Here is a 26,916-nt window from a genome sequence, read left to right on the forward strand (position 1 = left end):
TAAGTAATATGAAAGGCAAAAAGGGGTGCATTTTTCAATATGGTTGGTACATAAGGCATTAAAACAGTCAAATGCTTTCAGTTGCTTTCATTCATGCGGAGTATTACGTGAATCTCTGCAAGATGGATTGCTTGTACAATTGTGAATAGGAAGGAAAATAATTCAGGTTATCTCTAAGATACATACATGTATCACAATCAAGGTGTCTTTCTGCTGCGCTGAAGTAATGTAGTTGTACTGCATTTCAAGGAAGAATAATTTCCCCTGATATGAAAATAGTCTTTGACTTGATGTCTTAATTACATATCTTTTAGTTTGTGTAATTTCTTTAATGGTTCTTGGGGAGGGTATTTATGGGTTTGTTTGTTTGTTTTCATCTTCTTCCCATTTAGGCTAAAATCGCTAGATTGACAAAGCGGTTTGGAGCAGCCAGGGAGGACTTGAAGAAAAGACAGGAAGTAAGAACTAGATTTGTTATATTTGTTTTTTCTGAGTTAGCCTAAACTTTGTGTTTGAAACAAAGAAATTTTATGTGCAGAAAGATGTGACCTGGTTGTTCAATGGCGTTCAGAAAGTAGGTTTGTCTTGTTTGGTTAAAGGCAGTGATGTGAAAGAATAGTCTTTTGACATCTGTTGTGTAATTCTGATTTGTACAGAAGGTTCTTTAGGTATTATTAGTGTGAAACCACCTTAAACTCTATGTCAGTAAATCTAATTTACTTCAGTCTGAAGAGTACAGAGTAAATAAGAGCAAATCCCAGTACCTTGATTTTGGGGGTGGAGGGAGGAGAGGAATGGATACAAGCAATAGTATTTCTCTGTGTCCAGAATGATTATTTTGGATTAATTACTGTGAAGAAGTGGAAGCTAAAAGTCCATGAACGTTCAAGAATAAATTTCGATCCTCATGCTATAAAAACCTGAAGGCAAGACACTTATAAAAATGCAGGATGTAGGAGAGGGAGGCAGGTAGGACCAAGAAGGTTTTGGGAGTTGTAGAACATGTCAAGTTCTCCTGCAGTGTTGGCTCCAGAAAATGTGTATCTCACACAGAAATGAATGAATATAAAATATAACAAAAGCATAAGTTTGCAAGCTGACTTACAGTTGTCTTGTTATGGCTTTTTTTTTGCCTTTTGTTTTTGGTTTTTGTTGTTGTTGTTTGGTTTTTTTTTTTTTTTTTGTAGAATTCACCAAATGCACCCCTGTCTCCAGGGAAAGCAGCAAGTGACACTGCAAACACGATCAATGCAACATATCGGTAAGCAAACCACATTGCTGTGACCATGTTAAAATTTACAATAGGACACTTAAGATATATTGTGTAATGGATAATCCCTGTATTTTCTTCTTTTAATTAAAGTGCTTTTCCTTCATCGCTCTTCAATTGTAAAATTAGATTTTCTTTCACAGAAGTCGTAAATGGACAGTATTGAATCCATTCTTAGGTAGACTGAGATGAGTGTTGTTTCAGCAGTTAAAAAATAATGGATAAAAATGGAAGTTTAATTTTGAGGAAGGGAAAATTCTCATGGTGAAAGGCAAACTTGGTGCAAGCACTTGAAAATTTGCAAATAATTCTGCATATATATATATATATATTTATTTATTTTAGTAGGGGAATATCCAAAGTTAATTTGCATGGGGGGGGCAGAAAATAAATGGGTTTAGAAAATGTCAGTGAAAAGAATATCTGTAAAATAAGGCTTTTTTTTTTTTTCATCATTCTACTGTTCATAATTATAGCTGGTGTGGCTCACTGAAAAATGCTAACTGAAACTTTGTTTCTTAGAAATGCTGGCACAGTGAGGCAGATGCTGGAGTCAAAGAGGAATGTAGGAGAGAGCACGCCAGCAACTTTTCAAGCCCCTGTGAATGCAGGTAAGAAACTGTCTATGGAATATACACGCACTTCTTGAAAGTTTTATTGCTTTCCATTAAATAAGTAACTAACTGAACTTCATGTGACATCAAAAATCATTCTTTTTAGCTCCTTACCACATTCCCAGTTTATATTTGTGTAGTGTGCTTACCAGGTAAGGGAAAAAATGTGTTGATTTGGCCAGCCAGAACATGTGGGTAGATGAGATGCTTCAGCAGACTGCTTGCTGGGTATGGTAGCAAAACTTGCAGTCTCTCAGCTGCTGAGAGGTGAAACACATTTTGTACTGGATCATAGTAGGATGCTGGTATCTTCCCTTCTACCTAATGGATACAGAAGGTGAGTGGGGAACTAAAGGAAGTAATAAGCCACATTTATTAAGGGAATCCAGTTGAAAAATGGAATTTCTGGTTTAGAATTTTATAGGGAATGTAGAATCAAAACCACTATTAATTACATTCATTGTAGTCACACCATGTTTGGTTTTAAAAATAGTTTACCTAATATTGAATGCTGAATCTTTTCCACAGAATCATCTCATAGTAGGCATATACTGGCTTTCTGTACTGTATTATGCTCCTGATCTTTAGATTTAATCCTGAAATTTTGTTGCATAAAAGCGAGTATCTTGAGTATCTTCTCTGACACATTAATCCTTGGTTTCAGTAGAACCTTCTGGATACAAGGTCCTACCTATACAAAGCAAATTAGTCATAACTGACTTAGTTTTTCTTTTCTTGTGTTTTCTGAAGGACGAGTTTTTCTTTTTCTGTAATGAGTGTTTAAAATGCTATATTTCACGTGTTCTCAACAGTTGAATCTTGGGGCTTTCTTCAAGCCTGTTTGTGTCATAGTTCTTTGTATATCTTAATTTTTTGCCATTTATATGTAGTTCTTTCAGACAGAAATACAGTATTGACTGTATCTTTAACTAGGCCATTGAATATCAGAGTGTACAACAGAAGATGACTATCTGTAACCTTTCTTGGCAAAAACGCTAATTGTATACCACATTTTTCATAGAATCATAGCATGGTTTGGGTTGGAAGGGACCTTTAAAGATCATCTAGTCCGACCCCCCTGTCATAGGCCAGGACGTCTTTAACTAGATCGGGTTGTTCAAAGCCCTGTCCAGCCTGACTTTGAACACTTAGGATGATAGGGCATTCAAAACTTCTCCAGACAACCTGTTCCAGTGACTCAGCCACCACCCTCATCGTAAATCGTTTCCATTTGTTGTGCTGGAGTGAAACTTCCGACTTGGTTCAAATACTTAATTTTTTTCTTTTTCTTTTTTTTTTTTTTTTTTTTGGGGGGGGGGGTGTAGTGCCAGCTTCCAGTCTTGCGGCTCCTCCGACAGTTGTCAGTGGACACCCTAAGCCTCAGACTCCAGTGACCTCCACCAGCTCTTTGACAACAGCAGTTCTTCCCACAGCTAACGCAGCTACGGTTGTAGGCACTAACCAAGTGCCCAGTGGCAGCACTCAGTCAGTGTCTGTCTCATTGCAGTCTTTGCCCGTAATCTTGCATGTACCTGTCGCAGTGTCATCCCAGCCTCAGCTCCTGCAAGGCCACACAGGGACTTTGGTCACTAACCAACAGTCAGGCAACGTTGAATTTATATCCGTACAAAGCTCATCTACAGTTGGTAGCCTTACCAAAACTACAGTGTCTTTGGCCTCCACTAACCCAACTAAACCAAATAACAGCCCATCTGTGCCCAGTCCTGGCATTCAGAGGAACTCTCCAGCCAGTGCTGGGCCAATAGGCACAACGTTGGCAGTACAGGCTGTTTCTACTGCACATCCTGTTGCCCAGGCCACAAGGACTTCTTTGCCCACAGTGGGTACTTCAGGACTTTATAATGCTACCAGCAGTCGAGCCCCTCTACAGATGAAGATTCCCCTCTCTGCATTTAGTAGTACAGCTCCTATTGAACCACCCACCATTACAGCGCCCAGAGTTGGTAAGTTATGCTTGAATGTTGACACTGGGAAAAGAAAATAGTTCTCAAAGGGAAACCCAAAACTGCACTCCTGTGGAAATTTGTTTGTTAGTCTGTTTTACTGATATGTTTCTTCTGGGTTGCCTTTCTGTTGAAATTGTCAAGATCAAAATCATCTCTGTCATAGATGAGTTTCAGCCATTGTTGTAAATAATCTCTCCTTAGAAGGAGTCAGCAGCGTGGCTCTGTCAGCTTTATTTTATTTAGAAATTGATTTATATAATTCCTAGCATGAAGTCAGAAACTCCTATTCTACCATTACCAACTTGGTATTTATTTTTAATACAGCCTCTCAAAATAATCTGGCTGCCTTTCTAAGCAAAGACATACTGAAAGTATAGTCATTAACTTAATTTTCACAACACTTAAAAGTAAACAAAATGGGGGGAAAAAATGCAGCTGAATACTAACCTAGCTCCAAAGAAGTACATTTATTGTATTTAAAATAAAGTCTCAGAACACAATGAATGTTTAAATAACAGTATCTAGATTAAATATTTTTAAGTATTTTCTCTCCATCTTTCACCATGCCACGATGATTCTCTGCACTGCTGATTTTACGTACCTTGAAAATTTTTTTCTAATAGGTTCTCAAGATTTAAGTGAGTTGGAATTATAAGAAGTTTCTCATTGGCACAATTAAAATGAACTCAAGCAGAGCTTGACATCAGAACTAGTTTTATTTCATTTTCCCATCTCTAAGTTACCTATGTTAAAATCTGTCTTCCATAGAGTTAGACAGTTACATGCTTTGTATTGATTTTTTAGCTCTAAAGCTAATGTAATGATTTAACACAACATAGAAAGGGTTGTGACAGATCAGGCAGAGTGACCGAAGGAAGGGCCTATGTGTCCAAAAAACTGTGTCTCGTTTTGTGCAGTTCACATAGCCTTAGTGTATACCCTAGTAGTTTTCTCACCAGAATTGAAACACTGCTTTGGGCCAGCACTGTTGCTAAGCTCTGATTAAAATTAATAAGAACAGAGAATTTGGATTTAAATGTCTACATCAAATATTCAAGCAACTTCTGCTTAAGTTGCTGGTTTAGATATATGTTTGGCTGAGCTAATAAAAATACTCAGTCTCACTGCACAAATTGTCTCTGTTATGTATTTTACAGTCTGTTTAACTATCCATTGTTCAGTCAATTTTTTGTACAAAAATGCTGAATAATTGTAATTGGCTTTCAGTTTAATATCTTGTCAGTTTATGTATGGAGGGAGGAGTGGTTGGAGTTATGCTTTGTCCTCAGATAGGCAAGGGAATTTTCATAAAATATTTTGAATACACTGTCAGACTTTCAAGGAAGGGAATGTATAGGGCTTCTAGGCTGGAAAGTGCCATTTTGCTTTTCTGTATCTTCCACTCCCTCTGAAAAATGGTAGTTATCACGCTTGAATACTTATAATTGAAAATCAGGGCAGAAAAATGTTAAATGTGCCATGTACCGAATGCTTAGTATCAAACAATTTTGAATATTGCCTCCAAATTTGTATAGGTGATAGCAGTACTTAGTACTGATTAGATACTGCAAATGAACAATTTCTTGACCCCTCAGAAAACCAGACAAGCAGGCCACCAACAGATACTTCGGCAAACAAGCGAACTGCTGAGGGAACAACACAGGTAGGTTGTTGATTGTTTCTATAAAAAATTCTAAAGTTACAATCCACAGGAGAAAAGTTCTTTACCTTTATTGCTCATAATGAAACAATTTTAGTTTCTTTTTTGTGCCATCCTTTCTAGTTTCTGTCCGTTTGTATTTTTCTTCTTCTTCTGATCCGGAGTATTGAGCATGAGCTTCTGATAATCTTTTCAGAAGTTTTCTGATGGGTTTTGTGTAAGTAGGTGAGTTAGTATATCAGGAGCACACTAAAAACTTGTCTGATGAAACAGAGCTAACATACAAAAGAAAACCCTGCCCACTTTTTGTCTGAAGGGCTTGAACTTAGAGCTGCAAATATTTTGTAAATTATTGCAGCGCTCTCATTTCCACACTAATCCAGAAGTTAGTAAGAATTGGGAGTTCTAATATTTCATTGCCATAAATCATAGGAAAAAAAAAGGAAAAGAAATTTTCTTCAGGAATAACTACTTCATGATAAAGGAGAACTTGCAGTACTTCTGGATTCCTCATCTAAAATTTGTTGAACTTGCTTTGAAACTTAAAGTTTGAAATTAAGCTATTTAAAATTATTTGTAATTCATTTTCTTTCTGCATATAGATATTTCACAAAGCACATCATGCTTACATTGCTGTTAACTGGAAGTCATTTTATTAAGGGGAATAAAATTAATTTCTTCTAGCCAAAATTTCCACATTTAATAGTGTTTCAAGGTACAGTTAAATCTGAATTGTATTTCAAAGCAAGGAGAAAACATACTGGACAAGATTCTGTTTTTCACTTGTTGCAGAAATAGTCTGGCAAAGATAACAAGTATTATACAGTATAAACTGTGCCTCACTCTACCTTTTTATTAAGGCGTTTCATAAAGAATGGTTGTTTGGAACTTCATTTTTCAAAGATACCTGTGGATTATAGCTATTAAAACATTTGTCAATACTTGATATGTAGGAAATTCAGTGCCAGAATGGATGACAGATGTATGGTTTTAAGATTTAATTTTCAGTATAAGATGCATATTTTGGAATTTTTTTTCTTCAGTAGAGCCTGAAACCCGGAAAAGATTTTGGAAAAACAGAATGTGTGTGATAGTGGTATTTATCAATGGAAGGTGAGCAAGGAGGAGGGAAATAAAAGACACATGATGCTTTCCGGTTTTCAGTCTTCTGTTATAGTGTATGTTTCTAGGTTTGCTTTCAGTCAAATCAGTTAAAGCATGTGTAATGCCATGGTTAAGAAAGAAGGTCCTGATGCATTTTAATTGGCTAGTGAGGTATGGAATTGACATGCCATATCATTTGAAAAATCCAGTTAATGCCACCTGCTTTTTGTTGTGTAAAATCCAAAATATTATGTATTGCTCCGCACTTCACAGCTCTCAGATCAAAAAGTAGTTCGCTGTGTTCCGTATACCTGTGGCATATTTGATGGTACAACTTTGATCAATTGTTTCGAAAAGCAGTTGAAACAGGAAGAGACTTCATCAGAAAATAAAGAAGCAGTAGAAGCAGCACAGACGAATTTTAACTTCCCCGAGGATGTCCTCTTTGGCTTGGAGGAAGAGGAAGAGGATGCTAAGAGCATCAAAAACACCCACAAGCAGACTGGCTGGGCAGCTAACCTATTAAAACAATGGCTGGCCAAAAATGGCAAGGATCCTAGCTTTGAATTGGTCCCAGTAAGTGAACTCAATGATATCCTAAGAGAGTTTTATTATACAATAAGGAATCATGATGGAAATACCTACAGTGTGGCAAGCTACAAGTCAATGCGTGCTGGCTTAAACCGGCATCTCAAAATGCCACCTTATAATCGTCAGATTTGCTTAATGAAGGACAAAGAGTTTGCTAGTGCAAACACGGTATTTGTGAGCGTGCTGAAGATGCTGCGCATGCAGGGAAAGGATGAGACTCACCACCATCCTCCTATAGCTGCTGAGGACTTGCGTAAGATTAAACAATCTGGTGTGCTGGGATTGCACAGTCCACTGGCACTCGTCAACAAGGTGTGGTTTGATTTGCAGTTGCATTTTGCCAAACGAGGGAGGGAAATTTTAAGAGATCTGGCTCCAGATGCTTTTGTTGTTGAGAAGGACAAGAATGGGCGTCGATACGCTATGTTTAGGTATCCTGGCAAAGGAAAAAATGGAGAAGATCCTCATAAAATGGGTAAAATGTATGACATGCCAGGGGACCCAAACTGTCCTGTTTTTTCCTTGGAGCTTTATTTGTCTAAGTTGCCTCCAGAGCCCCCTGCCTTTTACCTGCATCCTTTAAAGCTAACGTCAGAGCAAATGCAAGAACAGCCTGTCTGGTACAAAAGAGAACCGATGGGTGTGAACTACTTGGGTACCATGATGCCCAGGATAAGTGTGGCAGCCAGGCTCTCTCAGCGATACACCAATCATTCTCTCCGAACTACCACCATCCAGCTACTGTGTGAAGCAGGACTGGGGCCTAGAGAAATAATGGCAGTGACAGGCCATCGCTCCGAGTCTGCTATTAGACACTACTGGGGAGCTGCGGAAGTTCGCTACAGGGCTTGGTCAGATATAATGGAGAATAACGCCCCCAATTACATATATAGCAAGATCCCAAACGAAGCGATAAAAGAATCAATATCTGGTGCCTCCACCTCTTCTATAAACCATGTTGTTCTAGAACAAAGCAAAATTTTATTCCCTAAGAAATCTGTGGTGCCACCGGGCGCTAATTCTGTGACTTTAGTCCCTGAGGAACGCCCAGCTCTGAATTCCAAAAGCCCTGTCCTGTTGAATCACAGTTCTTCCAAGGTGCTTCTCCCCAAGAATGTGGCCAGTGGGAACCTAACTGCTGGTCCCCATCAAGGCTGTTGTAACAAACCTGTCTTTATAAAGCGTGTGATAAAACAAGAACCAATGACTTGATGCTTCTGTAATGGAACTGATTTCAAATGATTTGCTAAAATGGAAAAAATTACCAGACTTGTTTTTTCACTTGGTCTACTAAGGAAATTTCTTATGGTCTAGTTCAGCAAGAAGTATCCTGTTCGCACTCCTGAAGTGAGCTATGGAACAGAAACTTAACAGAGCAGGGCTTGGAGTTTGTATGACTTTCTGTGGCAGCTGGGACTCTTTTAAGTGGCTGAGCAGAGCTGTTTTAAAAAAATGAGAGGGAAATACTGATTTCCACTTAGCTGAAGAGCTATGCTTTCTTCACTAAGTGCATGACTTTTATATTTTGTGAAGAGTGTATTTATTATACCATTTTGTGCCTGCTGGCACTAATGTAGCATCTTACAAATCAAATACTTGATTTCTGAAGAGCACGGAGAAAGTAGAAGCTGAACGAAATAGACACAGATACACTACAAATATACACGTATGCATGAAAACACCTGGAATTGCTTGGCCACTGTCACCCTCTCTGTTCAAATTGTTATCAGGTCTACCAGAGGATTGTGCCTTTTTTTTTTTTTTAAACTTTCTTGTAAATTGATTTTTCTCTGTGAGCTACAGATTTGTATTGCAGGTCTTTCCTTTTTCCTATTTAATATTTCTGGCTAAGATTTAAGTCATTCTGTTCTCCAAAGGCACTATTTGATACAAATTATAATAAAATTGGGATCTCTTCAGTTGTGCATGAAACAGGGAAAAGGTTCTTTAAAAGAGTTGAGAACACCTTTATTGCTTAAATAGCAAGTAATTAGAGTTGAAGTGTTGTGTCTGTATGTGTTATCTTGTGAGAGGGTTTTTTTGTATTTCCTCTCACCGACCCCTTCCATTACATTTCACATTGTCTTTGCAGTATAGTCAGTATAGTCTTTCTCAGTATAGTATAATTCACAAGAAGCACATCCTGTTCTTCCCTACCAAACCCAAACCTTATCCAAATATTATTTTTATTTTAACTTTTTTAGATTAGTTCACTATAGTAAACTGATCCTATCATTACATTTTTCCATAGATTTTTACAGGTTAGAAATTCTCAGGATAGTGGATGTGAATTTTGTCAGAGAAATGAAATTGTAGTTTAAAAGGCTCTTTAATGGAAAAAAAAAAACAAATTAGGAGGGCTAGTCATAGTTCATTTTCAGTGAATCACACTTGAAAATCTAACTCATGGTTTGTCTCTGCTATTCTATGCCATAATTTTCATCAGATTCTGACAAATCGAGATATCTTCCTGTAAATAAAAATGGAAAACTGGTCATCAAATCACAAATTATGGTAGGTCCACTTTCAAAGAAGAAACTGTAGCATTTACAACTGTTTGCCATTATATCAACTGAATTAAATAAGAATGGCTTCATCCTTTTGAAATGCATGTGTGTATGTGTGTACACACATGGTTTATCACATTAAGGACTTCACTGGAAGTGTTATCTTGCTCAGCAGTGGATAAAATAGAGAAAGATCCCAGCTGAAATAACAAACTCTTAATTCTGTGGAGAACTTCCTTGCTGGGAAAGGCTTTCAAATATTGAATGAGATTTGTCACTTTGTTATAGTCTGAACAGAGGACTTGATGTCTGAACTTTGGAGTTTTGTCTTGGCTGGTAAAGTTCACCTTTGTAGCTTTGGGTAGGTTATTCATACATACTTCATCAGTTTTCCAAAGTGTAAGACCAGCACAGTGTGTTCCATTTTCTGATGGATCATGCTAAAGATTAAAATGTTTTGAAAGCGCTATAGTCATCTTATGTATTATCTTTACAGTCACTTTTATTTGCTGTTGTTATAATGATTAAGCTAGTTGATGAGACATAATTGTTTATATAATAATTAATTATGCACAATCCTACACTTCCTTAGTCGCAGCATTAATTTACAACATCAGTGACTAGAGGAAGGAAATAATGGATCCAGGATTATCATTTTGTCAAGCCTATAGTAAATCAAATGAAAATGGTAAAGAAAGTAATCCTTCCTAATAGCTAGAAAGAAGAAAAATTGAAAAAATGAAGGGCAAACAGTCCTCAAAATATAGGAGAACTGTGCAGTAACTTATTCTAGGATATTTTAGAGTAACATAAATTTCCAAATTTTAGGGATTCATAAAATTCATAATTCACCCAAACAAATTTAATTTCTTGTTTGAAGAGATTTAATCTAAACTTTCATCAAGACAGGTATGTATTATCTCCCCCCACAAAATAAAATAGTCCTGTCTTTGTCTCGGGTAGTTGCTTGTTCCAGCATACAGGTGTTGAACATTTATTCTGCAGAAACAAGAAAAGTATGTTGCCAGGAGATGATTCTTTTCTGTTCCCTCTTGCTGCATACTGTGGTCATACTGACCACATGCCCTGCTCTGGTCCTAACTACATCTAGGTAACTTACTGTAACAGCGTATTGCTGCTTGTTTCATTCCTTAACACAAATGTAGTTGGTGATTTAAATTGAAAAAGGGACCCTTTTGGTCAATCTGGGCATGTCTCTGATTCCTTCTAATTATCCTTTGGCTTCTAACTTAACTTCCATTCTGTTGGCTTGTAACTGGGTATTTTGGGCTTCTCATTTGTTAAATTCTCATTCTGTTGGCACCAACTATACAATGTCCTCTCACTACCTTCAGTTTGAACCTGATACTTCAAAGCTACTGACTGCAGTATTACTAGCTTTTTATTTTTGTATGGGGGGAATTTTTTTTTTTTTTAAATGAGAAAAAGCACTCCTGGTTTGGGCTGGAAGTATTATTGCTTCACAAGAGCTGGAGTGCATGTTCCCTAAGCTTTCCACTAATATTTGAATTAATTCTAATGAATTTCTAACCTTCTAGAACTGAAAAATCTTTCTCCTGTTCCCCCTCCCACCCAAAGTGTTAAATGAGTCTTCCTACATGTATTACCCTTGTAGAAAAGCTGAAGTAGGCAAACAGAATGGGTGTTTCGCTGCTTTTGTAAAGCCAGCTTTGGCTATGCATACAGTAATATGGGGAGCAGGAGGTCTTCCCCCCCTTTTTTTTTTGTTTTTCCCCTTTTAAACTGTGAGATAAAATTTCAGGTCAATCCTGTTCATTGCAGTACAGGTTATGCTGTGTGAACTTCATGAATTCTATCAAAATGAACATGAATTGGACTCCTCTAATGGCAGTATCAGCAGAGAACCTCAAACAGCAGGATATCTGAGTTTTTCTTTTTTTCTTTTTTTTTTTTTTTCTTTCCATTATAGGTGAAGCATGTTGGTGTGGTCCAACAGGTTAAGTACAGTTTGTCTGTGTAAACTTAAACTTAGACTTTTGATGTAAACGTAATGCAAAATTGTTAATCATCATTTAAAATTCACTTTAAAAATCTGAATATAGCAAATATAGTTTGAAAGAAATTAGTCATCTGCCACTCTTGAATTTTCTAATTAGATCTTTTCCTAAAATAAGAATATTTCATTTCATTTGCAAAAAAAAAAAGCGCTTAGCCTTAACTAAGTCAACTAAAGTATTTTTTTAAATTATGGCTGCCATGTCATTGATTAAATTCCATTTCCCTTGATGGAGATGACTCTGAAAACAGTGGGGAGTGACTGGAACCTTACATAATACATCCATATATTTAGTTCTGCATTTCATTTTCATAATGCAGCTTTGATACTGGTGCTGTGAATCTAGAACTTGTGTTTTCTGTGCTTTTTCCTGGTAAGTTTGGAAATCTCTGCTGTTACTTCAAGGAGTACCCTAATTACGTTTTATTTTTATGAAGTTAGCACAGTATCTTACAGTATGTTAAATTTTTTATTCTTTTATTGCTATTTAAGTAATTCATCCCCGCAGTAAGGTACTGTGATCTACAGTGTGGGAGATCTAGAAGGTAAATGTTCTTTAGTATACCCACGTTCTCCGTGCCCCCTGAAGAGCTCCATTGTGCACAATGTCAAATACCTGAAGGCATTGGAAGGATGCTTTGAAATTGAACATGTTCTTGGCTTTGTTGTGGTTTTAGTCTGGTACATCTCTTTGATTATCCTGAGTTATCTTCTCAATAGTTGCATACTGTTAAGATCAGCGTAGTCAAAGTTTTCAGTAAGCAGCTCGGACGTATGATTTTGCTGTATGACTGCTGCTCCTTTTTCAGCCTTCCTCTGCTTCTTGCTCCAAAAGAAATGGCCACAGGGGTGTGGGAGGGGGCATCTTACTATATTTGTGTTAGTCTCTCAACTTTTCCTGCGTACGCAGAAATTTAAGAGTTGTTATCCAGTCCCAGTCATTTTATCAATGGCCATTCCAGTGCCTCAGGTCCTAGAATTGCATTTCTGAAGACATGACAAGCACTTTTAATGTATTGGGGTAAATAATATTGTTACAGAGGCAAAGGCATTTTTAATTATATAACAAATCTTTAGAATGGTTTTTCAGTATTTTATTATGAATCCCAGTTATAGATACAGGATTTATATATATTATATATGAATATAGCTATGGTAGACTAAGAGAATCTATGAAAGCAGCTTTTATTACATTGTGACATAAAATAACAGCGAACAAATTTGAATGGGGTTGGATGTGTTAAAAATGGATGGCATAAAGTCAATCTGCTAAAGAATGTTTACGTTATCTTAAGTAAAACACCAGGTCAAGTGAATAGTCTTTTCTTCCTTGTTCTCCACTCCAGGTGCACCTTATCCTCTTACGGAGTAAATCTTTTTTCAGTCTAAATTTCATCTGTGCTTTTCACCTTTTCAGCTAATATTAGTTTAAAAAAAAAAAAAACAAACCAAAAATCACCACCAGTGTCCTATCCATTTCCCATTGTTTCTGACATGCCTTGATTTGTTTGGTTGAACTACAGTTTCATTTAAGATATTTTGCTGACTATTGGAAATTCATCAGGTAAAATGTTAATAAAGTACATTTATAACTCCTATCCCTTTACTTTGCAATGTGTAACAGAATTTGTGAATATCTGTTGGGAAACAATGTGAACAAAGTGGCTATGTCAGCTTACAGTTTATAAGCAGCTATTAATTCTATATTGTTGAAGCATTATTGATGAATATGTTCCTTGCATTTCATGGTTTTGTCACTGAAAATAAACATGCATAATTATATATGTAAAATGGGCTACTTGATTTTTGTCTCTGACCCTGGGGTTACATTTGTGCTGTTTAAAATGCAACTAGCTGTTATCTCTGAGGTGGAACCTTTACCTGAGACTAATTAGAAATCTAAATTATAAAGATGTTAGCAGGAGGACAGTTTATAAAATGAATTTAAAAAAAAAAATCTGAAAAATTTCCAACAGGACATCACGTAGCTGAATTGGGTGGCTCTTGTAAGGAACAAAATTGTATGATCTTTAAAGTGATTTTTCTTTCCCTGAGACCATATCAGTGTTACCTAAACCACCCCCCAGTTACTGAGAGCAGCTTGCAGCAAGTAAATATACTTGTGTTTTGTAGGCTCCGAGTTGTCATTTGGGGCCAAAAAATTGAGAGGAATATTAAAACAATCCAGCTGATGATGTCATTGCACCAGACATGGATAATAGCTTTTAAAGGCCGCATTAAACTAATCTGAAAAGTACTATAAATATATTTACTGATTAGTAAGGTGATCTTCCATCATCCAAGATGGCCATCCTACATAATAGTGTTGGGAAACTGTCAGTGGGCTTTTGGGAGAACAAGGTAGATGTTTCACCTTAAAAGAGTAAGAACTAGTAGAGAGATGTGTGTGTGCACATACATGCATGTATGTGTTTATTATATACTCTGTTTTGATTAAGGAAAAACAAAGTCACAGTAGCAGAGAAATACTTTAAGCATTGTGTCAAGAGTTCCTTTGTGGCTTTTAGTTGGAGTTATGATAGATAGTGCCTAAAAACAGCATTTCTGGCAACCAATCTCTCAGCCTTCTTGGTGTATGATTCTTATCAATAGGGGTAGCAGAGCCAATGTGTAGTGTAGTGTAGTCTTTGCACAAAAGAAATGAGAGGGTATATAATACACAAGGGTTACTAAGACTGGTTATTCATTTTTTCCATGCTTGCATTGTTCTTGTTCTGTAGGAGGTGTTGCACAGTACTAATTAAGGGTAAGGGGTACACAGCAATGTTGCAAATGCAATACATAAAATATTTGTTAATAGTATTTGAGTGTTACACAAGTATGCAACCACACGCTATCAAAACATGTATTGCAGCCCTGTGAAATTTTGTTTGTGCAAACTATGATCTTGGTAAACTGCCAACTTCATTGCATTTTCATTTTCATTTTTATCTTGGTAAGAGATGACAAATACATTTGGTATACCTGGTCAAATAAATTTTCATGACAGCTTTGTAAGGCTGGAATAATTACTTCAATTTTGTGGGAGTTACTGCATTGGAAAAAGTAACTGTTAAGGAGTGATAAATCTGACATGACATTGAAGCAGTTAGTGACTGAGATATGCTCAAAAATGTATTAAAAAAAAAAAATTTCCACAGCTGCTTAGACTGTGCTTGAAATCTGTAGTTTTGTATATGGGTGACTAAAAACGTAATATGGGCCTTATAATTATGCATACAAACACCATATCACCACCCTCCCCACACACACCCTGTCCCCAGAACATATTTTTAACATCGCTCCCCATAATTTAAGATTGATTTTGCTATTATATAACGCCTTGGTGCGTCATGTATGATTGTGGTGGTGTGATGCTTTATGGATTGTCTGTTTTACAACCCTCAGAATTTTTTCTGTTTTGTTACTGTAGAAACTGTTGATAATAAAATTGTCTGCACTGTGTCAGTGTGCCACACATAATCTTCAGAATTTTGATCTTTACTACCCTGGAATTAATTTTTATTTTGCACTGTATTTTTTGTTGTTGCATTTTTTTTCCCTTCGTTTTTCACTCTTACATACTGAAATGTTCCTTTATGAAAAGCAGGTGGCATTACAATGAATAGCATTGTTATCTCTATGTGATGAACCGTGGCGTTATATAATACCAAAACCTTTTTTAAATCATATATATCATATGTGAATACAGAAGTGCATATTGAAAACTTTCTTCAAAATACCAACATTTACCTTTTGGTTTTTCATGTGGCGCAATACATGTGCGTGTTGGCGTGTGCATGTGTGCTGTTATACAAAATGATGCAACAGGTAGCATTTGCTGTTCAATTTGAGTTTTAGAGATTTCTTTCACAGTTTTCTTCAGTGGTTTGCCATTGACATATATATGCTGTGATGATATAACTACTTTCTGTGTTAATCTCACTCTTGTAGTTATGGTGGGAGATACCTCCTTTTCTCAACATATGTGCTTTGGCCTTTAAATTCAGTCTCCTTCCTTGTATTTGTTTAGCCCATGAAATGGGAATAGCTTTTTTCTCTATCCCCCTCCCCCCTTTTTTTCTTTCCTTTCAAAATTACAAATGATGAATCAACCTAATTTGCAGCAGTGCTGATCTGAAAAAGTTGATGGATAGCAAAGCTAAAGTGATATTCTTTCTCCCACTATGGTGTGTTTTACAACAGTGTGAAATGGTCTCAGCTTGTGGAAGAACGTAAAAAGATAGTAGCCTGTCTCAATGTCCCTACTTTTTCAGAGGCAGATGAGGAAACTGCTTCAGAATCGTTTCAGCAGCCCTTCATTTTATTGCGAGGCTGATTCCTTTCTGATTTCCCTTTATTAATTTACTATTGACTAGTTTGTAGGTTAATTATTAGATATTCCAGTCAGTGGCATAGGGGATATAATGACAGTCTTCCAAAAGAAGGAAGAAAGATCTTAACCATAAAGCATTTACACTAGTTTTATTGCAAATCTTAATTGTTACTTTAGATTCAGGTGACCCTGTTCACTGTATTTATGCATCTTTAACAAGTTCCAAGATTTTTATTACCTATAAGAACTCTATTATACTTTTGTTACACTTTTTTGAAATTTCTATGATATCTGTATGGCATTGGCTCTAAAAGTCACTGTATAATTCTTTTCTCAAGGAAAACTGTATTATGGCCACTTTTTCCTAGACTTCTTCCCATAAGTATATCTTATTTGTCAGTATATCTGTTTCTCAGTGCTTTCTTTAATTGTTAAAAAGACTTAAGTGCTTGGGTTTGGAAGAAAGCAGATGTTACGTTGTCAGGGTATATGCAGTGGAAAATGCATGAGATTCTGATTATAGATCACTTTTACCAATCCTTTTGTCGAAAACCCTGAATTGAAGTGTAATTACTGTAATATGAATAGAGACTTTATGTAAAAAATTAGTCTGGTTCTAGTAGTTTTCATGGTAAAAAAAAATCTGAAAATGTTACTCAGAAGAATCAGTACTACAGATCACTTTTCAGCTAAAGTTTTCAGCTAGTAGAATACTTAAAAATACCAATTTCTAATAGTAAGTGAGAAAAATGCACGTCTGAATAGTTGCATTCATTTTATAAATACTTTTTATTTATTTTATCTTCCATATGCACTATAAAGCAGTTTACGTTTAACTGATTAAGTGGTGTTTAGAGGCGGTTATGACCTAGCCTCTGCTTCAGGATTTACCAGGTTTCACTCAGATATTTGAAAGGGAGAAGGATTTACTCTTTTGGTTTTGCCCCTCTTCTACGGTCTTTCATTTGCTGCTTTCACAAGTTATGTGCTTGGCATTAAAACACTTTTCCTTCACACTTGCCCAGTTAGATGCTTGCCTGGGGCATTTGGCATGCAAAGAGAGCCCAGGGATAGTTATATAGTGGTAAATGTGGTAGGTGTGGACATGACACTGCAAACCGAAGAAGCTGGGGCCGAGGGCCTGCAATTTGACAAGATTTTCTTTCAAGAATGCACTTTCCAAAACAGATCAAGACTGTAGGTGTGAAGTGCCTTCTCCTTGGCTGGCTGTTTCAGGAAAAACAACACTGAATGAGAATAGCAGAGTAGCATTACATCCTTCTGTATTTGTGGTGGTGCATGCTCAGCTGCTGCTTGGCTTGTAATTCTCTTTTCCCCTGCTGCCTTTTTTCCTTGTCCTGCTTCCTTTTTTCACCTTTGTTTCTGCTCTTAATCATACCTTGCAATCCTCTTCCCCCACTTCAACGAGTGTTTTGCCTTTCCACTCTAAGTTATGTGCATCTTCTTGGGCTGGATCTGCATTAGACTTCAGTATGAAACATTCAGTTACAGGACACTCGTTTTTGTGCAAAACATCTTAATTGCAAATGGAAGCTCACCAATCAGATGAAGAATAAAGATGTGCCTATATTAAAATTAGGAAGTCAGGAAAACATGCGGTCTTGTATTTTCCTTGCTTTCTTCCTAAATTTTTTTTCACGTTTATCTTCAAAACTGTGACATTTCAGAGTAGGATTTGTTAGGTTTAATTTTTAATTCCATTTTTAATTTATTCTTTTCATTGCATTGTCTTGTGTTAAGATTGATATACTCATGGCTGTTACGTGAAAGCAGAGAAAGATTTAAACTAAGGCAGCTCAGATATAGTTGTTAACTGGATAGTTCACTTTGTGATGTTGCTGCTTCCAGGTTGTATAAAGCTACCTCATCAGCTGTGAATAAAACACATCCAAAATGTCAGCGTGAATGACAGTGTTTTGGAGGATTTCTACTTACTTGGAGTTTAAAGTCATATACATTAAGATACGTGAGCTGTTAAGGATGGAAAAGGGAGTTTGGCAGTTTACATTTATTTTAAATCTCAGTGTAAACTTTTTTCTGTTTGATTACTAGAAACTACCCAGATGCTGTTGTAAATAATCAGATTTAAGTGCCACTTCTGGTCTGCTTGGAGACTGGTGCTCTGGTTCTGACAAATTATGAAACAGTGATTTGGGGTGTTGTGGTTTTCTTTGCTTTGGGTTTTTTGTAGCTGTGATCTTTAAATAGATAGGGATCACTTTATGTTGCTGTGGTTGTTTTGTTTCTGTTCCAGCATATTTGATATTCTAAGGCAACTGAATCTTCTGTTATTCAGACTTGCTAGGCAGTATATGAACTAAAGCACCAGGCATATGTTTTGCGTTCTCATTAAATGGTGTTATTTCACTAGCGTGACTGTGCTGATGAAAAGGTGTTATAATTGCATCATCTTGCTCTTCTGCAGAGATCAGCTGCAGCAGGTTCAGGTTTTTGGCTTCCTTTTTTTGGAGAAAGCTGACAGCTAATAGCAGACCAGAATGTCTTGGCTTTGCTTTTCTGCATTACCAGTTTCTGCCCAAATGCTTGCTGAAATCTAATATTAGGAGCTGCTTCTCTTATTTCAATTTTTGACATAAATGTGAATGTTGTTCACACATGACTGAAAGCCCAATGTCAGGCTTCTCTTTGCCTTCATCAGGGCTGCAAGCCTTCTTAAGCTGGTTTCTAATTTTGCCCAGAGCAGCATATCTGAATCTCCTCTTCTGATGTGCGACATGGCAGTCTTCTCCTCAGAATCCCATTCCCTTCTTTTTACAGAAGCAATAACAGTTGTCTCAAGCCTTTCCTCAAACATACCTCTGTTATAAACTGGAGTTTTCACAAGTCCTTGTAGCAACAAAAATTTCCCTGAGAGAATTTCTGAGTAAAATAGTCATGATACTCAAAAGGGATGTTTTTATTTTCTTGATGGGTTGGGCACAGGATTTTTTCTTTCTCCAATTCCTTATAAATCTCCCCCTCCATTTTTCAGTCTGTTTTCTCCTGGCAGAGAAACACAGTTCAAAATACACCTCGTTGTCTGGGAAGATTATCAAGTTGGCATGAAATTCCTCTTGACTTTATGCTAATCCAGTAATCATTGATTATTTGAATGTGCCTTTTGTCTTAAGCTTCAAGTGGGTAATCAGCTCATCGAGAAAACTGAAGCTGGAAAGTCTTTGAAATAGAAATCTCTCAGCAGAATTATTCCATGGTTAATAAATCTGAAAGATGTTTCTCTATGTATAGCAAAGACAGAGTCCCTATAGAGGTCTCTTCTATTGCCTGTGAACATAAGTAGTTAGGTATTTCTCACTCCAGTTGTGTGTCATGTAAGTTATTAGCAGAATTCCATCAATGGCAGCATCAGAACTTAAGGCAAGAAGAAATGAGGTTGTAATAATGCATAATGAAGAGATCAATCACATCAGGCACTCCAAATTCAGTGACCAATAATTTGCATGCAGCTTTTGTTTGTGTTTAGTAATCGTACCATACCTCTTTTCCCTCTCCTCAAAGCCTTGCCTGTGTGAGAATTGTCTTTAAGACCTCCTTAAAGGCTTAGTTTTACCCAGATGAAAGGTCATACAGCAGATAATCTCAATGTTTAGACTTTTTGCATCTGTCCCCATCTGACTGCACAGAAAAATCTCTCATCTTCCTAGGATTTATCATGTTGGTATTTGTACAGGGTATGTGGGGCTGATAACTCTTATGCTTTTTTCCATGTTAATTGTTCAGAGATTTTGATAATTGTGTTGCTTTCCTCAACCCTTTGTCTGTCCTAAGGAACCTGGTTTACTCTAATCCATAAATAGGTAGCAGTTCAGTCCAACAATAAATGATGACCTCTTCTACAAAGCCAAAAAAACCCCTTATTTTTGCAGCAATTGACATCATTCAGGATTTTTTCTAGAAAGTATATTTAAAAACTCAGAACTATATAGGACCTCCGTCAATATTTTTTCCATCACCTATAGGAAAATGCTGGTGGTCCCTCCAGTTTGAACAGCCAAGGGACAGCAATTGATCCAGACACTAAATCTTGTTTGATGGTCCTCTAGGTTTTTTTATAGCATTTAGCCTTCACAACAGCTTAAAAGATCCCTCTATCCTCTTTAGAGAGAAGGTTACAAATGGCTTCATATGTAGCATAATGGAATGCTGAAATTTGTGATAACGGATAAAAATGCAGTAATGAAATTACTTTTAAAAGCTGGATAGAAGCGGAGTTTTCTGATGGCTTTTGATGACATGTTTTATAAGCATACAGGTTCCAGTGTAGCTTTCCCTTTTTCTTATTGTGAAGTCAGTTTCTTTATAGGCACATAGGCCAGGCTTTCTCAAGATAAGTAATATATTGTCCTGGTGACTGTTCTGTCAAATGGTTATACTACTATAGAGGAAAGCACAGATTACAATCGGATTAAAATGCTAAGAGTCATAATTGAAAGATACTCTATAACAACAAATTGTTATTTATTTACCTGTAAAATAATAATATGCTACTGGTCATCAGGTTTTTTTACTCCTTACAAAGCTAAAAATACTTTAATATTTGATATTGCAATACAATCACTTGTTTATTGCCTGTTTTTCAAGTCCTGGGAAATTTGTCTGAAATTTCCTCCTCCTGCTCATTTCATCAGTTCCTTTCTAATAAGTGTATCAATTCTGAGACCTCTCCTCCTGAATGTTCAATTCGTATCCCTTTTCCACCTGTGTTCCCTGGATTTGCTTTTGCAAAATGAAGGAGTTTTGTCTTTCAGAGCACGAAGGTCACAGGAAGTGATTCAGGAGGTGTCATTGATCTTACACTGGATGAAGAGGACGATGGCTCTTCTCAAGGTAGGTGAAAAAGATTTTGCTAGCTGCAGGGGTAATTGAGCTACAAGTATCATATCATCCCGTGAATGACAGAAAGGAATAAACTTCTGTTTCTGCTTAGCGTATTTTATTCCTTGGTGTTTCAGTTAAACAGGACTGTTGTTAAAGAACTCTGATAGGCCTTAAATAAAAGGAATTCTACTTACTGTAGAACAGTCTTTAAGATTTTTTACCTTCCCCTTATTTTAGGCATTGCTGCTGTCTATGCTTAAATCTGTTAGGCTTGGGGAATAATTTGAGATATTTGAGTCCTTTATTATATTTTGGAAAGTTCTCCAAGATGTATTTAATTTTTCTGCTTACTGATTAATTAAAGACCTTTTGATTCTACAGTTGGTATTCAGGCATTAGATTATTACAGTTTCTAATATTTTGTTTCACTAAAAAACTTTGTGTGCAAGAGTTTAAATACCAAATGCAGTTCTCTTCTTTGCTTTGGGACGGTATGCCAGGATTAAGTATAGTTGTGGTCTTATATCCTTTGGCAGTTTGGATGCACTTCATCTTTTAAAATAATACCTTATTTTTATAAGTCTTGCGTAACTGTGGACAGGTCTCATAATTACCATTGGATTAGCAAAGAATTATAGTATTTCAGAGAAGTAATAAGAGTCTGTACTTAAGACCATGTATTACACTGTCATCTTAACTGAAAAATTAATATTTCTACTATTAGAGGTAAAATTTTAGTTCTGCATGATCTCTAAATGCATGCCCCTGCACTGCATTCTGAAGACCAGCCGCTAAGAAGTGTGATTCCTCTATACAACCTGCATAGCTATCTCTCTAGCTAGTGCGTTCCAAGTTCTACATGTACATTCTTAATAGCTTGACTTGCTCTGTGTTTGCATTACAGAAATGTAGAAAATCATATTGGTATGCGGTAGTATTTCTTTCAGTGAGGAAGAAATGAAATGGTACCACCAAAAGGACAATGCATGTAGTATAGGAGTATTAGAGAAGCGTGATGCAATTCAGATAGCTGACAGTCTGGTTCTTTTATCAGTAGAGGGTATATGGTGGACACTGAATTGAGTATGAGCCATCAGTGTGTTCTCATTTAAATTTAAGTTAGTATTCCACCCACACTGACGCTAGCAAAACCACACCTGAAATATGGTGTCCTATTTTGGGTCCCCCTTCCTTGAGTTTAGAAGAGTTGTGGTAGCACTGGAGAGGGCCTAATAGATGGCGTCAGGATGGTGGGGGGTCTAGAGTACATGACTGGTGAGAAGAGATCGACAAACCATGGCATGTTTGGCAAAGAGCAAACTGAGAGACAATGTAATGGCACCACAGAGCTGCTTGGAGGATAGTGTTGTGGTTTAACCCCAGCCAGCAGCTAAGCACCATGCAGCTGGCCGCTCACTCACACCACTCCCCCCAGTGGGATGGGGGGAGGAAATCGGGGGCGGAGGGGAGTGAAACTCGTGGATTGAGATAAAAACAGTTTAATAGGACAGAGAGGAAGAAAAAAAATAATAATGTGACAGTAATGAAATAATAATAATAATAGGGTTGGAATATACAAAACAAGTGATGCACAATGCAGTTGCTCACCATTCACCAACCAATGCCCAGCCAGTTCCCGAGCAGTGGCCCCCAGCCAGCTTTCCCTGCAGTTTATATACTGGGCATGACGTCACATGGCATGGAATAGCTCTTTGGCCAGTTGGGGTCAGCTGCCCTGGCTCTGTCCTGTCCCAACTTCTTGTGCCCCTCCAGCCTTCTTGCTGGCTGGGCATGAGAAGCTGAAAAATCCTTGACTTAGTCTAAACTTAGTATAAATTGACTTAGTTATAAATACTTAGCAACAACTGGGAACACCAGCGTGTAATCAACATTCTTCTCATACTAAACCCAAAACACAACACTATATCAGCTACTAGAAAGAAAATTAACTCTGTCCCAGCTGAAACCAGGATAGATAGTCACAAAGATGATGGAGCACAACTCTTCTCAGCAGTGCCAGATACATAGCAAGGGGCAGTGGCCATGAACTACAAGTTCAGGAGGTTCAAGCTGAGCTTGAGGGGAAAAGAAATCCCAGTAGGAAGGTAGTGCAGCACAGAGGGATGGTAGAAACTCCACTCTTGAATGTTCTCAAGATTCAGCTGGGCAAAACTGCAACTCATTTGAATTAGTGTTGGTGACAGTCCAGCTTCAACAAGAGGTTGGATTACACAGCCATCAGATGTCCTTTCCAGCCAGGATTTTGATGATTCTGTGAATCTCATAGCTGAGTGTCAGAATAGCATAGGGAATCAAGTTTTTACCACTGTCATCTCTTCTGAGGGTTAGTTCTCAAAAACATAAGAAAAATGGTTGCACTTGGACTGTGGAAATCTGTCAGGTAAGGTTAAGCTCCCCAGTCCTATTTAATATCCTGTAAAAGATACAAACAGATCTAAATGGATTTATGGTATGTTTTAAAGTAGCATGTCGCAGTATTGTAATGTATTTCAGCTAATCTTTTTCTATCAAAAATAACATTTTTCAGAGAGTTTTTTCTTCCCTGATTGCATAAAGTATGTCTTCACCTCACAGTTACCATAAAGGAGCAACACTGTGGTTGCATGTGCAACTGTAAGAATGCTTCTCTAAGTAGAAGTGCTAGCAGCCATGGCAGAGTTGCGGTTGCATTACAGTATAGTAACTTAATTCTTCCTCAGCTTCTTTTTTGGGGGCTTGAGCCAGTTCTCTAACAATTTTCTCCTGTGGGATATTCTGAGATTCTTTCCCCTTAGTTGTCAGGTTTTAGAAAATGGTCCTTTCATCAGGAAGAGGGTTAGTGGGGTACTTTCAGGCTGGGTTAGCTCCTGTATGTCTCTTCACTGCAGAGCAGAAGCCAGACTCTCACTCATAGTCTGCAGCCTTGCAGATTAGTTTATGTTTAGAGTTCGTTATGTTTAGAGTCAGTATTTTTCATATAAGCGGTAGAAATGTATGGACTCAAACCCTAATAAAAGCTTGAGTTTCACCATGTAGTGAAAACACATCTCTAGGATTTTGAGCAAGTTTCTTGGGAAGTAATTCAAGTGTTCTGATAATAGCATTCAGGTTAAAAACAGGAAGAGTACACTTCTGACAGCTTTTGCACAATCATATGCATGTATATACCTTTGGCCAAATATTTTTTCTGCTGCACTTTGTTTACAGCAAATGTGGAGCAAGTTTTAATTTGTTCTAGATTTATTGGTACACAACCTCAGGATAGAAAGTACCTCCAGCTTTATTGTGTTTACTGCAGTATGCTGGAATATCAGTTCAGTACTAATTCAAATAGAAGAGCAACACTTACATAGTGTTCCTGGAAACGCTCAGATCCTGATTATTTTGTTTAAAGCGCTGTCACCTGCATACTAAGTAAACCTAATTCTGTTACTTATAAAAGGCATTTAAATAGATGTTAATATCTGGAGAGAGATGTCTGTTATGTGCTGCCCTTTAAATCTCTCCTGGTACAACTATGGTAGTATATAACTACGATGTGTGTCCTTGTTGGTTGAAATTACTAAAGAATTGGGTTGAAACTATATTTTAATATTGTGGAGGATTTTTAAACCTGTTCATGTAAACTACTCTCCATGCCTTACTTTTTCCAATGAAGTTTCCATTTGAATCAATAATTAATATCTGTAATACTGTATACCAAAGTATACATATAGGGTAAATTAGACTTAAATTTTAGGTTAACAACTATGGAATTTTTAGATGTTTTGTGAGGTTATTAAGCTGAAATCAGAGTTTCTGTATTGGGTCATGGAAGAGCAGACCTATATAGACTGTCATCAGGCCCAGTCTTCAGTCATGGTGGATAAACAAAACCCTGTGCATTATCTTTAAGGGCTAATCATGTTTTGAGGGTGGCGGATTTTTGTTTGGTTGGTTTTGGGGGTGGGGTTTGTGGGGTTTTTTGGTTTTGTTTTGTTTTAGTGTCACTAAAACAGGTCCTAGTGACTAGGACCTCTAATCATGCTTGAGCCACTGGGTTTGGACACAGTACTCCTACAAACCAGAGTAGCTGTCCTTCAGCAGCTGTTGGTTTGGCATTTCGAAACCCACTTTATTAACACAGAAACACCTGTCTCTAACTTCCAGCCCCTTTTTTACATACAGCAGTTTGCATTCAAATAGTGCTTCATGTAGGGGAAAAAAGTATTACCATCACACTGTGGAAACACTTGCCTGATGCAGCCTAGATTTGCATTTCCTCTCTTCTTTATCAGACAAGCAACGCACAGACATTCCATAATTAACAACATATGCCGGTTTTCCTGATCATCTTCACTGCCCCGCACATGATTTCCCACATTAATAGTAGAAGTTCTTACCAATTCCTAAATGGGTCGTGTTGCACTCTCTAGTGTCACCTTTTTTCTAGTTCTCAAGTCTTACCTTTGTTCCTGTGTGATATTTTGGTCCACCTCCATACTGGTGGCAACTAAACATAGTGCACACCTTCTGATGTGTGCAAAAATTATTAATGAAAATGTTGCGTAACATTTGAGAAAGTGTTGTTAATTTCTGTTCAGAACAATTGTTGTCATCCTTTTATCAAAGAATAATCTAAATACTTTTCTGTCTGCAAGTATCTTGCTGTACTTGTACAGTCCCCTTGTTGTCCCTTTTATTAAATATCTGTGTAGATCACTACATCAAATTATTTCATAAGAATACTAAGACAAATAATAGATTTAGCTGGTATCTACCCCTAGTCTAAAGTGGATTTGTAATCTAAGCAAGTTACACAAGTGTACTCTTGATGTTCCTCTTTTTTTTTTTTTGCATTTATCTTTTTGTAGAAAAAATGATTAAATATATACAGCATCAGTTTTTTATTTCATAAGCTATTTTATCTGATTAACAAATCTGTAGTTTTCTGGATCATTTTTTGTCTTATTCTTTAACAAGCTTATGGTATATTTGCTGTTCTGTAACGACATTATACCACTTCTGAATTAGTATGCTGATTAAAAGTCCTTCCTGCTATAGCTGCAGTGTTGTAGGCCCATTTTCTGGTATGGAAATTAGCCCCTCTTCTTTTCCATTTTATGCTCATTTCCATAAATCAGATTATTCTGTGTCCTCCAGGTCCACATTTTTAATTAATATGATCCTGTGTTCATTGAGCACTGGAACTGTTCCCATATGACTTTTAACCTTAGTCCTGTGCTGACTATGCACTCAGTCTTCCTGTTTTCCTTGCTGATTTTTTACTTAAGTAGCTAAATTAGCCTTTCCTGTTTGTTCCCATTTATTTAGCGAAGTCTAGTTGGTTATCTTTTATCATTTCCTGTGGCTGGTGCAATTCCGACCTGGTTTCCAGCAACTGGAATCTCAGCAGGGCTCTTAATTTGTCAGGGAAAAATGCACTTGCTTCTGTGTGAGATTAAAAACAAAAGCAAAACCAAAAAAGCCCTCACATTGTCCAGACTGTCATTTTCACTTGAACTACATTTTTACAGCAGTAGTGTATCTGGGTTTTTACTAGTTGATTCATGAGCATTTCTTCTGTAGGTCATGACTAAGAACGCACTCACATCACTTACATTATCCAGTGACAGTTGAAATGTGCATCAGTCTGTAAATATTCAAAGTAAACAGGTGTATGCATCTCTGTAGGAATCTCTTCAGAGTCAAATTATTTGTTGAACACTGGGGCATGTCTCATACTTATGGAAAATAAAAGAAGCTTGAACTAATCACAAAACCTATTAATGAAAGAGCAGGAAACATCTCACATTTTGTTTTCAAAATGAGTATCCCTTTACTGCTCCTTGTATAGACTTTGAAGAAAGAAAGAAAAGAAAATTATGTTTTTATCAGATGGCTTCAGTGAAGTAGCTCAGCTATTCAGTCTACAGAAAGACAATATGGTCTGCAATTTATATTGTCTTTTATTTTTGAGGTCTTGAATT

At 36.9% G+C, this 26,916-nt stretch overlaps 1 protein-coding gene across 3 annotated transcripts in view; it reads left to right on the plus strand.

Moving 5' to 3' along the window:
- The window catches only part of ATF7IP (activating transcription factor 7 interacting protein), a 112,212-nt gene that overhangs the window by 72,426 nt on the left and 12,870 nt on the right, over positions 1-26,916 (plus strand). For all 3 annotated transcript variants that reach the window (XM_010565846.1, XM_010565847.1, XM_010565848.1), the window contains exons 6-11: positions 393-458; positions 1,188-1,261; positions 1,793-1,881; positions 3,210-3,848; positions 5,447-5,514; positions 20,878-20,956. In XM_010565846.1, coding sequence (XP_010564148.1) covers positions 393-458; positions 1,188-1,261; positions 1,793-1,881; positions 3,210-3,848; positions 5,447-5,514; positions 20,878-20,956 — 1,015 coding nt within the window. The remainder of the gene's footprint in view (positions 1-392; positions 459-1,187; positions 1,262-1,792; positions 1,882-3,209; positions 3,849-5,446; positions 5,515-20,877; positions 20,957-26,916) is intronic.

This window comes from Haliaeetus leucocephalus, unplaced genomic scaffold, assembly GCF_000737465.1.
Source record: "Haliaeetus leucocephalus isolate CR32 unplaced genomic scaffold, Haliaeetus_leucocephalus-4.0 Scaffold196, whole genome shotgun sequence".
Taxonomy (NCBI): Eukaryota; Metazoa; Chordata; class Aves; order Accipitriformes; family Accipitridae; genus Haliaeetus; species Haliaeetus leucocephalus.